We start from the raw sequence: 14,216 nt of genomic DNA, 5'->3' as shown, positions 1-14,216 counted from the left end.
GAAATGGTGGATTTATCCAAAAGTGAAGTGAATTTTGTTTGATGAGTGTGAGATTTTTAGATCGCGTCGGAGACAAGCGCGAGCGGAATGTTCGAGAACAGATTGGATTTTCTGTTTCTCGAACGGAAAAAGGTCAAAAAGGGTTTTTGTGATGAAGCGTAGGAATTGACGGGCAGAAACGAAGGGTTCGCGCTCGTCGGAGTCGTCGTCAGAATTTTCGGGATCGAATTCCTTGTCAACGATTTTGATGGGAACGACGGGGGTTTCTGGGGTCATTTGGGAGGGTTTGATAAATTGGGGGCAATCTCGGGACCAAGCGGGGTGATTCCCCTGGCATTTGGGGCATTTGGGGTTTGAAACTGCGGAAGGGCACGGTTTTGACCGATGATTGTCGGGGCAAGTGGGGCAGATGGGCTTGTTGGGGCATTGGGAAAAAGAATGGCCAAATGTGAAGCACTTGGCGCACTGGAGAGGGGCTGGTTTTGGGGGGTGCGACGGCTCGCAGGGGTGAACGTGGCCGAAAAGTGAAAGGCCATTTGACAGGAGTGTGTCGATCGCCGTTTTGTCCGGTGTCACGATACGCATGAGAGGAGTTGGTTTGTTGGTTTTGGCGGAAATGATGCGCCAAACTTTTTGAATGTGGAAATTATTCAGGGCTGAAATGACGTCTTGGGGTTCGATGTCAGAGCTGACGTCTCTGACAACGATGGAAAAAGTGATGGGTTTGGGTTCGATTTGGGGTAGGAGGCGTGTGGGGTTTAAGAGTTTGAACTGGATTTTCGAGCCAGGGAAGCCAGCTTGAAGCGTTGAAATTTGGTTAGGGGTAAGTTGCCTGGAAAGAACAAGAAGAGCGGATTTGTTGTAATTGACTTTTAGAGAGTCAATTTGGTGGAGGCCGAGTGAAATGAGGTGAGAGTAAAAGCTTTTTTGAGTGGCGAGTGGGGCAGGGATGTTTTGGATTGAGTAGCGAAATGAGAGTTTTTTTGAAGTGGTAGTTGAAGACGATTTTTCTGAAGTGGTAGACGAAAAGGATGCTGATGTTTCGGAGTTTGATGGTGAGGGTGTGCGTGAACGTTGTTGGGTGTGTTTTGTGGATTTTAATGTAGTGGCGTGAGTTTGTGGGGGTGGCAAAATTTTTTTGTCCATAAGGGACGGAATGGGTTTGTTTTGGGGAAGCGTTTTTGGAGAGTTTGCAGAAGACGGAAGTGAAGTGGGTAGGTTGAGGGTTTTTTTTGGTGAGTGTTTCACCGGGCCCTTGGAGCGGAGCCGACGCTCGTTCTCCATTGTGGAAACTTTTGCAATTTATCACTTTGGATTTCACTGTCACTTCACTTAGCAAACAATCGAGTGGCTGAGCGATCAGAGTCAGCGCAGAGACTCGATGTGTTCACCTCGAGAACGCGAAAGGAACTGAGGTGCACTATTCAATTCAATTCAAAATACGTTTATTCAAAATAAATTACATTTCAAAAGGGATTTTGATAAATATATACAAGATATTTACAACTTAATCTACGAGTCCGGACTGTTTTAGGCTTTTGGCCTCTTCAGTCAAGGAAATGGATGAATGTTGTGTGGGAGTGTGAGTGTCGTCGGGTGGTGAGTGAAAGAGTGAGAAGTTTGGGGCTCGTAGGAAGCTGTGGATGTGGATGTCGTCGTGGGTGTCTTGTCGGTGTCGTCAGTGGCGTCTCATTGTGAGGGGCGTCTCTTCAACGAGAAGTTGAAGATTGTCGGGCAGGTCGGGGTACAGCGCTGAGAGAAGCGCCGTGGGTGGATGGGGCAGTTTTCTTCTGGGGATCCGGGGGACTCGGTTGCGAAGAGTGTTGTCGCGTGTGAGAAACTTATGTGAAGTGTTGAGTGTGTTTTGGGCAATTGTGTTGTTGTTGTTGAGTGTGCGTTTGATGTAGTTTTGTTGGAGTTTGTGAAGACGGTCTGTGATGGGGGTGGTGTTTGTGTCCTGGTGGAGGGAATTGCTGGCGTGGAAGCGGTCGAGGCGGTGAATTCGGCGAAGGATTTGTCGTTCGCATGTGGCAATGCGATGTGTCTTGGTGTGTGGGAGAGATGCGTAGATGGGGGCTCGGTACTCGATGACGGGTCGGATGAATGTGTTGTAGGTGTGGAGAAGAGTGCGGGAATGGCACCCTTGGAAGTTTCCCATGAGATGGCGGAGGAGGTTGGATCGGTTGCGGACTTTCTTGAGCGTGTTCTGGAGGTCGGTGTCGAGTGAGCATGTGTGTGTGTAGGTGATTCCTAGGTACCTTGTGGATGGCACAAGGTCGATGGGTGTGTTGTTGAGTGTGATGGTGATGTCGCGTGGGTCGAATTTCTTGTTTCGTGTGAGGTTGGGGTGTTTGAAGAGGATGGCGGTGGATTTTGTGGGGTTGATCTTCACTCTCCACTTGCGAGTCCATGTGGAGATCTGGTTGAGGAGGGGCTGCAGGGTCCTGGAGGCTGAGGCGGCGGTGGTCCGGGATGTCCAGAGGGCGGTGTCGTCGGCGAAGAAGCGGGTTTTGGTCTGGTGAAGATCTGAAACAGGAAAATCAGAACTGTAAAAAATGTAAAGAATGGGCGACAGAACGGAGCCTTGAGGGACCCCGGAGAGAAGGGGGACGGGATAAGAAAAGGAATTTTGGACTTTGACTTTGCAGGAGCGGTTTGAGAGAAAAGAGTCGATTAATTTGATGAAGTTGAGGTTGATGTTGTGGGAAAGAAATTTTTGGATGAGACCATCGTGCCAAACACGGTCAAATGCACGTTCGACGTCCAAGAAGACGGCTAGTGTGCACTGGCCGAGATTGGCACTCTGGGTTGAGTCGGTGAAGAGTTCGAAAGTGGGGTCGGAAGTGGAGCGATGGGGGCGAAAACCGAATTGTTCAGGGGGCAGTAGGTTGTTTTCTTCGAGAGTGTGTCGGAGACGAGAGGCAAGAATTGTTTCGAAGATTTTTCCCAGAATGTTGAGGAGAGAGATGGGACGATAAGAAAGTGGGTTGTTGGGGTCTTTGTTGGGCTTGGGAATCATGATGGTGGTGGCTTCTTTCCATGGGGTTGGAAAGTGACCGGAATTGAAGCAAGAATTGTAAATTGTGGTGATGGATGTGATGGCTGTGTCAGGGAGATGTTTGAGAAGAATGGGTTTGATCTGGTCTGGTCCTGGGGCTTTCGAGTTCTTCAGCCGGATAATGAGGGCTTTGATCTCGTCGTCGGTGGTTGGAGCGGTCAAGTCCGGGTTGTCGGGTGGAAAGTCTGGGTCGGGGTCTGGGTCGAGGTCAGCGTCGTAGTCAAGTCGGGGGAGGTTTTGCCTGAAACGGAGAGTGTTGTTAGTGACTGTGTTAAAAAAGTGTTGGTTGAAATGTGGGTCATTGGGGACTTGGTGGATGTTTTGGAGGGTAGCAGCAAAACAATTTGCTTTGTCTTGTGGGGTGTTAAAAATGGTGTTGTTGACTGACAAATGGTGGATGGGGTGAGATTTTCGGCCTGTGAGTGAATTGAATTTGTCCCAAAACTTTTTACCGTCTCGGTAATCGAGGGAGCTACAACTGTTTGACCAGTGGGCAAGACGAAATTGGTTGATGTCACGTCTTATTTGTGCATTGAGACGGTTAAAGACAGTTTTGAGGACTGGAGATCTGGTTTGCACGAATTCGCGATAAATTCGGCGTTTGACTCGGATGAGGGCAAGGATTTGAGGGGGCAATGGTTTGCGATTTGTTGGAATGTGTTTGATGGGTACAAAAAGTGTTTGAGCTTGTTTGATGAGTTGTGTTAGTTGTGTTACTTGTGTGTCAATGGTGTTGGGGTCAAGTGTGTCGTCAATGTGTGGGAGGTTGTTTGTGATGTAATTTTGAAAGTCGGTCCAGTTTGTGTTGTTGAATTCGAAAATGGGGATGTGCGTGGGTCGCGGTTGGGGGCCTTGAAGTGTGAAGTTTGAGACAAGAGGGAGATGATCGGAGGTGACTGTGGTGCCAATGAAAGAGTCTGTGTTTGTGATGTGTGTGAGATTATCGGTCACAATGATGTGGTCTACGATCGATGTGCCAACGTGATTGATGAGTGTGGGAAATTGATTTCGAAGACGACAAAGAGGAAGAGTGTTGAGAGAGCGTGTGAGGTGTCTGCCGTTTGTGTTTGAAATTGTGTCGCCAAAATCGGTGTGTCGAGCGTTGAAGTCTCCGAGAATGACTGCGTGTCTGAATGTGGAAGTGTAATCGAGGAGTTGGGTACTGACGGTTTCGAGAGGAGGATTGTAATAACAAATAAACAGAATGTTTAAATTGTTAATGTGAATGGTGGCTGCAACGGCTTGAAGGTGGTCAAGATGAGGGGGTAAGATGTGTTGAGATGAAGCGAGTGAAGTTGAGACAAGAAGTGTGACGCCGTGTTTGGCTCGGGTTGTGGGGCTGGGTTTGTTGTAGGAGTGGAAGCCTGTGATGTTTACGGGTCGTTTGGATTGTGTCTCTGTGATTGCTGCGATGTGAATTTGGTCGATGTGTAGAAAATGTCTCAAGGAGGCAAATTTACGAGAAATCCCTCCCGTATTGACTGTGGCGAAATTCAGAGAAGCCATTTTTGAAACGGGGGCCAGAAGGATTCACCGAAATGGTGGATTTATCCAAAAGTGAAGTGAATTTTGTTTGATGAGTGTGAGATTTTTAGATCGCGTCGGAGACAAGCGCGAGCGGAATGTTCGAGAACAGATTGGATTTTCTGTTTCTCGAACGGAAAAAGGTCAAAAAGGGTTTTTGTGATGAAGCGTAGGAATTGACGGGCAGAAACGAAGGGTTCGCGCTCGTCGGAGTCGTCGTCAGAATTTTCGGGATCGAATTCCTTGTCAACGATTTTGATGGGAACGACGGGGGTTTCTGGGGTCATTTGGGAGGGTTTGATAAATTGGGGACAATCTCGGGACCAAGCGGGGTGATTCCCCTGGCATTTGGGGCATTTGGGGTTTGAAACTGCGGAAGGGCACGGTTTTGACCGATGATTGTCGGGGCAAGTGGGGCAGATGGGCTTGTTGGGGCATTGGGAAAAAGAATGGCCAAATGTGAAGCACTTGGCGCACTGGAGAGGGGCTGGTTTTGGGGGGTGCGACGGCTCGCAGGGGTGAACGTGGCCGAAAAGTGAAAGGCCATTTGACAGGAGTGTGTCGATCGCCGTTTTGTCCGGTGTCACGATACGCATGAGAGGAGTTGGTTTGTTGGTTTTGGCGGAAATGATGCGCCAAACTTTTTGAATGTGGAAATTATTCAGGGCTGAAATGACGTCTTGGGGTTCGATGTCAGAGCTGACGTCTCTGACAACGATGGAAAAAGTGATGGGTTTGGGTTCGATTTGGGGTAGGAGGCGTGTGGGGTTTAAGAGTTTGAACTGGATTTTCGAGCCAGGGAAGCCAGCTTGAAGCGTTGAAATTTGGTTAGGGGTAAGTTGCCTGGAAAGAACAAGAAGAGCGGATTTGTTGTAATTGACTTTTAGAGAGTCAATTTGGTGGAGGCCGAGTGAAATGAGGTGAGAGTAAAAGCTTTTTTGAGTGGCGAGTGGGGCAGGGATGTTTTGGATTGAGTAGCGAAATGAGAGTTTTTTTGAAGTGGTAGTTGAAGACGATTTTTCCGAAGTGGTAGACGAAAAGGATGCTGATGTTTCGGAGTTTGATGGTGAGGGTGTGCGTGAACGTTGTTGGGTGTGTTTTGTGGATTTTAATGTAGTGGCGTGAGTTTGTGGGGGTGGCAAAATTTTTTTGTCCATAAGGGACGGAATGGGTTTGTTTTGGGGAAGCGTTTTTGGAGAGTTTGCAGAAGACGGAAGTGAAGTGGGTAGGTTGAGGGGTTTTTTTGGTGAGTGTTTCACCGGGCCCTTGGAGCGGAGCCGACGCTCGTTCTCCATTGTGGAAACTTTTGCAATTTATCACTTTGGATTTCACTGTCACTTCACTTAGCAAACAATCGAGTGGCTGAGCGATCAGAGTCAGCGCAGAGACTCGATGTGTTCACCTCGAGAGCGCGAAAGGAACTGAGGTGCACTACTTGTTAAAAATGTTTTATATACGAATTTACTCCGAATCAAGACCCCACCTTTTAGTATAATCATCCAGTCAGAAATACGACTTCTCTATAAGTAACCGTATAAATACGAAGCCAGAAACGCAACTTTAGTCATTCGCAGTCGCAGTAGTAGCATACAAGTTATACGCGCAGCATATTCTTATAGTTTATTTTGACTTTTCCATAAACTACGAAAACCACCATCATATCAACATGTCTGGACGTGGAAAAGGAGGAAAGGTAAAAGGAAAAGCCAAGTCTCGTTCGAGCAGGGCCGGTCTTCAGTTTCCTGTTGGAAGAATACATCGTTTACTTCGTAAAGGTAATTACGCCGAACGAGTCGGTGCCGGTGCTCCAGTTTATTTGGCGGCTGTGATGGAATATCTTGCCGCTGAAGTTCTTGAATTGGCTGGAAATGCTGCTCGTGACAACAAAAAAACTCGTATTATTCCACGTCATCTTCAATTGGCCATCAGAAATGACGAAGAATTAAACAAGCTCCTTTCCGGTGTGACAATCGCTCAAGGTGGTGTTTTACCCAACATCCAGGCGGTCCTTTTGCCGAAAAAAACCGAAAAGAAACCATAAACAGCTAACTGTTGTCTCTCTAGTTGCTGTGAGAAGCAGCAAGCTACAAAAAAATAATAATATCGGCCCTTCTCAGGGCCATCATTTTTTTAACAAATAAAAAAAAGAATCACAAACTTTTTTTAAAGAGTAAATAAACATACCTACTTAAAGTTACATAAAACTTGGCAAAAATTTATTGCACGATTTAAAAAAAAAAGAGCACTCAAGATGTTTTATTTTCTTAATAGTTTAAAAGCAGGTAAATTTTTATTGCCTCTCCTAGACGGCGAGCTACACGCCGCGCCGGTGGGGGGCTAGCTAATCCATGTATATCGGTTAGGCTTTGATGTTTTCTTTCTTTAGTGGTAATTATTATTTATCTCTGAAAAGTCAAAATTCATCCCTTTAAGGAAAAGCATACGATTGATTAAACAACAAAGTCATAAAAACCACACAACTTTATTTGTTACATTTCCTAGAAATATAAAAACAGTTTGGAAATCAAACATTTATTATACTGGTGGTTTAACTGAGAGCCTTGTGATACGTACTTTTTTCATTTGTTTAGAAATATTTTTGTGGTTCTGAAAAGAACCGTTTTTTTTCGTCGAAAATTAAAATGCGATGAATAGTAGAGAGTAGATTGATGTAACTAACGATGAGGAAGAAACATAAAAACCAAACAATGCTGGTATACCGGTATTGTCGTCGCCTCGTAGTCTCATAGATAAAACATAGGTTATAAAAAAAACTTAACCGCCAAAACCGTAAAGTGTACGCCCTTGACGCTTCAAAGCGTAAACGACATCCATGGCGGTGACGGTTTTACGTTTTGCGTGTTCGGTGTAGGTGACGGCATCACGAATGACGTTTTCGAGGAATACCTTCAGGACACCTCTGGTTTCTTCGTAAATGAGACCGGAGATACGTTTCACTCCTCCACGACGTGCCAATCTTCTGATCGCGGGCTTCGTGATGCCCTGGATGTTATCACGTAAAACTTTACGATGACGTTTTGCTCCACCTTTTCCCAATCCCTTTCCACCTTTGCCACGACCGGTCATTTTGAATGATTATTGATTCAAATTAAGCTTTGTTTCACAAAAGAAAACGACACAGATTTGACTGCTTCGTCGAAAACAACTACCTGCTCGCCAGATTAGTCAACTCATTTTATAGTTTAGTTTCGCTCCGCCTCTTAAGTTACTTTTTTGACCAATCAGATAACGCATAGTGTCACCCTAGTTAATAAAATACGGCGAAAAATTTTGTTGCAGGGTCATATGAACCGTCGCCGTTGTTAGTGACGTACGTAGGTGTTTATGTGTGTGTATGTGTAGTTGAGGGATAAAGAAGTAGTCAAAAAAATGGCCCGTACCAAACAAACTGCTCGTAAATCGACCGGTGGAAAAGCTCCACGAAAACAGCTTGCCACTAAGGCAGCAAGAAAAAGCGCACCCGCCACTGGAGGAGTGAAAAAACCTCATCGCTACAGGCCCGGTACAGTGGCACTGCGTGAAATTCGTCGTTATCAGAAAAGCACCGAACTGTTGATTCGTAAATTGCCCTTCCAACGCTTGGTCAGGGAAATAGCCCAGGATTTCAAGACCGATCTTCGTTTCCAAAGTTCTGCCGTTATGGCACTCCAAGAAGCGAGTGAAGCGTATCTTGTCGGACTTTTTGAAGATACAAATTTATGTGCCATCCATGCAAAACGCGTCACCATCATGCCTAAAGACATCCAACTGGCAAGACGTATTCGAGGAGAACGAGCTTAAAATGAAAAAATAAACAAAAAAAAAACGGTTCTTTTCAGAACCACAAAATTGTTTACAAATGAAAATGTTTCGCAATATTGACAGTAATTAAAGTAATAGTACGCGGATCATAATGAATTTTAAACTCTGTCAAACAATAAAAACAATGATGCTTTTATTTATGATTGTTCGCTCTGGTTAAGGGTAGGTAAACAAATCGTTTTAATTGATCGGTACTTCAAGAACGGCGGCGGCATCAAAAGAATTTAATTTATTTAAGTAGGTACCATAAAAATGAGTAAAGTTAAATATCGAATAAAGTCATAAAAGTGGTTAGGTAGGTGAGGAGGGATAATGCGTTTTTAGCGCCGACACCCTACAGACATTATCGTTTGTTTGTTTGTATAAATTAATAATTATATTTCGATTTAGGTATATGCAGATAGGTGTGAAAACTTTTTTTTATTTGTATAGAAATTAATTTGTGGCCCTGAAAAGGGCCATTTATGTATGCCCTCGACGGCCTTAAACAGTCGATAATCCAGGACGTCACCACCATCATCATCATCATCATTATCATCATCATCGGTTCGTAGTCGACGACGACGAAGACGACGACAAATGAGATTATTGCCATAGCTCACTTCTTTCTTTTAGGAGAAGCAGGAGATTTCTTCGCTTTAGCAGATATAGCCTTGGCGCTTTTTGGTTTCGGTGCCTTAGGTTTCTTCGTTGGACCGGCCTTATTTGATTTCTTTGCTTTCGAAGGTGATTTCGGCTTTGATGAAGCTGTTGCCGCAACAGCTCTACCTGTAGAGGAAGCAGCGGTTGTTTTCTTCTCAGCGCCGACAGAAGCGGCCTTTTTTGCTTTCGCGACGGCTACGCTCTTCTTTTCGGCTGCGACTTTTTTCGCTTTTGGCGAAGATGGTTTCTTACCGGTTTTTGGTGCCGAAACGGCGGAACGTTTTCCAGTGTTTTTTTTAACTTTTGAAACTGCTGAGGATTTTTTCTTTCTTTCGCCAGTAGCAGCGGCTGCCGCGGCGGCAGCAGCTCTAGCAGCAGAAGCAGCAGCAGCAGCTCTGGCCTTTGCACCACCACCGGAGGCGGACGAGGAAGCAAGTTTAAACGATCCAGAAGCTCCCTTACCTTTCGTCTGAACCAAAGAACCAGAAGCGACGGCGCCTTTTAGATACTTCTTGATAAATGGTGCAACTTTCTCGGCATCTACCTTGTAATTGGCGGCGACGAATTTTTTTATAGCTTGAAGAGAAGAACCACCACGTTCCTTTAAACCCTTAATAGCGTTATTGACCATCTCGGAAGTGGGAGGATGAGAAGGTTTGGCTCTAGGATTTTTTGCTTTCTTCTCCTTTTTAGCATGATGATGAACTTGAGGTGAAGTCGTCGAAGCAGCAGCATTAGCCGATGCGGATTGATTTTCTACGTCTGCCATTTTTTTCTCGTATTCTCGTATTATTATTATGACAGCAGAATAGATATATACTTGATAGGTAGTATATAGTAGGTAAATATAAACCTAAACGAACCAACCAACACAATTCGAATACACGAGCGCTCAAACTAAAGATATTTTCGCGCCACGACTAAGTTGTTACCGCGAAGCTTTTTGGCCCTTGTGGCGCAGCTCAGCGTAGCAGCGGTAACAATGGTCGTTACTTGTATGAAACTTCATTTGAAGTCACGAACTGAAAAGTTCGGGGTTTGGTCGGAATGAAACTACTGAGTAAGCATTAAATGAGACAAGGGAAGGAAGGAAGAGCTGGTGGAGGGTCGATAGCGCCCATCGCAGAGACCAGCGTGGTGTTTAGAAGGGAATGAGTACAGGTTGAACACTCACTGACTTAGACTCACTTCATGACTGATTGATTACTCACTTGGTGTGGCTAAGGGTGGCTCGTTTTATGTTAAACAACCCTTAGCCGACATCCAATGGGCTCACAAGGGGTGAGTGTGGGTGGAGCGGTAATTCGTATTGAGGGGTTTTTCGCAGAATTGCGGGGAAAACCCAGAAGGCTCTCGAGAGCGACGCGCGGATTGGTTGGGGCTGGTAACAAGTCGCCCCCGGTTTGAGACGCAAGACGGGCTCGGAGCATTCTGGGTTATTGGCGGAGAGGCGGAGAGGGATGTCTCGTGTTTATTTTATAAGAACAATGTACATAAATGTTAAAATAAAATCACAACAATAATTGCACGAAATAAATGTAAAAGACATGGTGACAAATGAAAAATGGTAGCCGCAGGCGTACCGCTTAGCTTCTAGCGTAGCCCGTTGCCAGATAGCTAACCTTAACGAGTATTTACAGAAATAGTTACCGCAAACTTTATAATTAACTTAGACTAATTACGTAATTATCCTACACTCACTCGTGGGTTTATATACAAAGGAAAGAAAATGAAATATTGTCTTTATCGAGCCAAGGGCGCGGGTCGCATCCGATCTGGCGGCGTCAACCTTTCGATGTCCTCGTCGATAGAAATGGGGGGTCCGCTGGGGTTTCGGGACAGGAAGTCCGGAAGTTCGTTGTCACGTCCCGGGCAATGTTCGAGCTCAAAATTGTAGTGCTGGAGCTCGAGGGCCCAGCGGGCCAGCTTGGCTCGTTCATTTTGGGTGGTTTGTAGCCAGGTTAAAACGCGGCTGTCCGTTCGTATTTTAAATTTTCGGTCTTCTAAGTACGGTCGAAACGTTCGGGTAGCCCAGATTAACGCGAGGCACTCCTGTTCGTTCACGTGGTAGCGTTGTTCCGTTGGGCTGAATTTTGCGCTGGCGTAGGCAATTACCCGCCGGTTGGTTCCGTCCTCCTGGTAAAGGACCGCCGCCATCCCAATGCCACTGGCGTCGGTTTGAAGGGTGAAGGGCAAGTTGGGGTTTGGTCGGTACAGGAAGCGTGGCTTGGCTAGGGCACTCTTCAGGCCCTCGAAGGCGGCTTCTTCCTTGGTGCCCCACTTCCACTTCCCTTTGTTGGACAACAGGTCCGTAAGTGGATGGGCGATTTCGGCAAATCTAGGCACGTAGTCTCGGAGCCAGTTGCACGTGCCCAGAAAAGACCGCAGCGTTTTTCGGTCTCGGGGCCTCGTGGCAGCCTGCACTTCTTCCAAATGACTTTGTTGAGGACAATTGCCGTCACGTCCGACATGGTGCCCCAGGTAATCGAGTTCCTGTAGGCCGAAATGGCATTTCCCGGGGTTGCATCTAAGGCCGTGAATTGTGAGACGTTCCAGTATGAGTCGCAGGTGTTGTAGATGCGACTGGTAATCATTCGAGAACACAACGATGTCGTCCAGTATTTACAGAAATAGTTACCGCAACTTTATAATTAACTTAGACTAATTACGTAATTATCCTACACTCACTCGCGGGTTTATATACACAGGAAAGAAAATGAAATATTGTCTTTATCGAGCCAAGGGCGCGGGTCGCATCCGGTCTACATGGACCTTGGTTGGTTTAGGGTCGGAGTCCACTAGGTACATGCCGCCATCTCCGAGCGCTTGGATGACTGGAAATGGACCTCTCCATTTGGACGCGAACGGCTGGCTTCCCAGCGGTAAGAACTGAATAAGAACCTGATCGCCAGGTTCGTAGGTGGGTGGTGGATGATGTGGGGGTTCCACATCGAGTTTTCGCGCCACGTAGTGTTCTTGGTGCCTTCGCGCTTGTTGGCGAAGAGCTTCAGGTTCGGGCCGCGCTTCTCTCGCTTTTGGGCCATCCCATTCGCCTGGGAATTGGAGTTCCACCCCGTAGAGCAGCTGGCTCGGTGGTTGCCCCGTGGCTGCGTTTCTTCGTTTTCGTAGGGTAAACAAGATACCCGGAAGTTGGATATCCCAATCGAGTTGGGATTTCTGATGTAGGTGGATTTTAAGAAGCTTTTTGAGCTCCTGATTACGCCTTTCCGTAGGGTTTTGCCGGGGCGTGTAGGTGGCGGTAGTCCATGGTTGGCATCCCCAACGTTGGCATGCTTTTGTCCATCTGCTGCTTGTGAACTGGGGGCCGTTGTCCGTGATGATGTTCTTGGGGTAGCCAAACCGGGCAAAAACTTCCTTGTCGAAGATTGTTATTATAGTTTTCGCACTGGCTTCTTGTACTGGGTACGCTTCGACCCATCGAGTAAATAGATCCGTGATTGTGACAATGAACCTATTGCCCCTGGGCGTGATGGGATAAGGCCCCATGACATCGCAGGCGATGGTTTCGAAGGGCCTTTGGGGGCGACGCGGTCGTAACGGTGCAAGGGTTTGATTGGGGCGTTTTTTGAACCGCGCGCATAGTAAACATGTACTCACGTAGTCTCGCACGTCTTGTCTCAAGGAGGGCCAGTGAAAATTATTCCGAATTAGGCGCTCACTTTCGTCAGCCCCAGGGTGTCCAGCTAATGTTGCGTCGTGATGTTCGAAGAGCACGCGCTCCTTAATGCCAGCTGGTACGTAGAGCGTGTTCTTAGGGCGACGGCACAGGTAGCCATTGTCGATGCAATAGTTTTTGTAGAATCCACTTTGCCAACCGTTGCCTTCGGGGGGGTTTTCCTCCATGTCTCGGCGCTGGTTAATCAACCGTCGGGTTAAGGCATCGCTAATCTGAGCCTGTCGGACCTCTTCTGCTATGGTTAGGATTTTCTCCTGGGAAATTCCATCTTGTTTGTCGACCTCAGGTGGTGGTTCAGGTGGAGGCTCTTCGATGGGGGCTTCGTCTTCGGCAATCTCTTTATCGTGTCTTGGCATGTCTATTGAAACACTGGCGGGGCACGCACTTGCTTGGAGCGGTGTTGATGTCGCAGTGTCTTCGCTTTTTGCAGCAAGGGGGCTGTCATGGCGTTTTGGGGTCCCTTTTTCGAGGGCTTTGCTGTGGTAGAACACCTGGTTGTTCGGTACCTGACGAGCTTTAGTCGTGGTTTCGGAAGTGACAGCCAGTACCTCCTTGTCCAAGGAAGCGGTTGTCCTCGGCGTGGAGGCTACGTGCGAGCCAACGGCGCCGGCGACAGCGGTTTGGACCGAAACGGTCGTGTTCATAGGGGGCTGTACCTCCGAGGCAGGTCGAAATTCGGTTGCTGGTGTTGAGGTTACGGTTGAACCTTCGGTTTCGCGAATTTTTGGGGCTGCGGTTGAGCCTTGATTCGTAGTGGTTGCAGCAGCAAGGGGGCTGCTATTGCGTGGAGTTAGTTTAGCGACTGGGACAGTTACGGCCTCGATGATAGATTTGAAAATCGCAGCAGTTGTTTCCTTGTCCAAGGAAACGGTTGTTTTCGGCATGGGGGCTGCGTCAGAGCCAACGGTGCGCGTGAAAACGGGTGCTCTCGACGTGGGGGCTGCGGTAGAGCCGGCGGCACGTGGAGAATGACGTGGATGGGGCTGCGTTTCGAATTTCGGTTCAGGGGGCGCACTGTTTACTGTCGCGGATTTTTGTTTTGAAAAGTTGGGCGCCACTGGAAGCAGATTTTGGGGCCCCTCTTCCAGTAGGGGTTGAGGTTTGGCCTCGGCGAAGTTTACTGCTGGGGACCGGACGACATGGCTTTGGGCTGAGCCTTGGCGACGGCCCCATTTTCGTTTCCCGACGAAAATGTTCGTGGTTTCGCAGAGCAGTCCCGATGAAAGTGAAAGCCGGGACAAAAACGGCACTTTGGTAGCGAAGGGGGCTGCCGAGTGTGGTTCGAGGGTAAACGCTTTCTGTTTTCCTCTACTTGGATCATGGCTTCGATAAAATCGTTCATCGATTGCGGAAATACAGTTCCGCTAGCCGCAGCGAGTTCCGGTGTCAGCAACCCGGCTGTGAGTCGCACCAGTTGCGACTCCGGCAGTTCGGGTGCTACTCGCTTTGCTAGGAGCCATTTTCGTCGAAGAA

The 14,216-nt window shown here is 47.4% G+C and overlaps 2 protein-coding genes across 2 annotated transcripts; both read right to left on the bottom strand.

Moving 5' to 3' along the window:
• Positions 1-3,166: 3,166 nt before the first annotated feature.
• LOC135266959 (uncharacterized) lies at positions 3,167-5,994 on the bottom strand. Its single transcript, XM_064358454.1, has 2 exons — positions 3,511-5,994; positions 3,167-3,299 (listed from the first exon to the last, which is right to left on the bottom strand). Exons 1-2 carry the CDS (start codon positions 4,562-4,564, stop codon positions 3,217-3,219), a joined length of 1,137 nt encoding a protein of 378 aa, XP_064214524.1. The 5' UTR covers positions 4,565-5,994; the 3' UTR covers positions 3,167-3,216.
• A 1,193-nt stretch (positions 5,995-7,187) lies between these two features.
• On the bottom strand, positions 7,188-7,786 carry LOC135266964 (histone H4). The gene has a single exon (XM_064358459.1). The coding sequence runs from the start codon at positions 7,667-7,669 to the stop codon at positions 7,358-7,360; it is 312 nt and encodes a 103-aa protein (XP_064214529.1). The 5' UTR covers positions 7,670-7,786; the 3' UTR covers positions 7,188-7,357.
• Positions 7,787-14,216: the final 6,430 nt, after the last annotated feature.

This window comes from Tribolium castaneum, chromosome 8 (assembly GCF_031307605.1).
Source record: "Tribolium castaneum strain GA2 chromosome 8, icTriCast1.1, whole genome shotgun sequence".
Lineage (NCBI taxonomy): Eukaryota > Metazoa > Arthropoda > Insecta > Coleoptera > Tenebrionidae > Tribolium > Tribolium castaneum.
This window is presented reverse-complemented; position numbering and strand designations above follow the sequence as displayed.

Coding starts and splice junctions, on each gene's coding strand:
- LOC135266964 (XM_064358459.1), bottom strand. CDS start 7,669: ATGACCGGTCGTGGCAAAGGTGGAAAGGGATTGGGAAAAGGTGGAGCA.
- LOC135266959 (XM_064358454.1), bottom strand. CDS start 4,564: ATGGCTTCTCTGAATTTCGCCACAGTCAATACGGGAGGGATTTCTCGT. Junction 3,300..3,510: donor CTCCCTCGATTACCGAGACG/GTAAAAAGTTTT, acceptor TCTCCGTTTCAG/GCAAAACCTCCCCCGACTTG.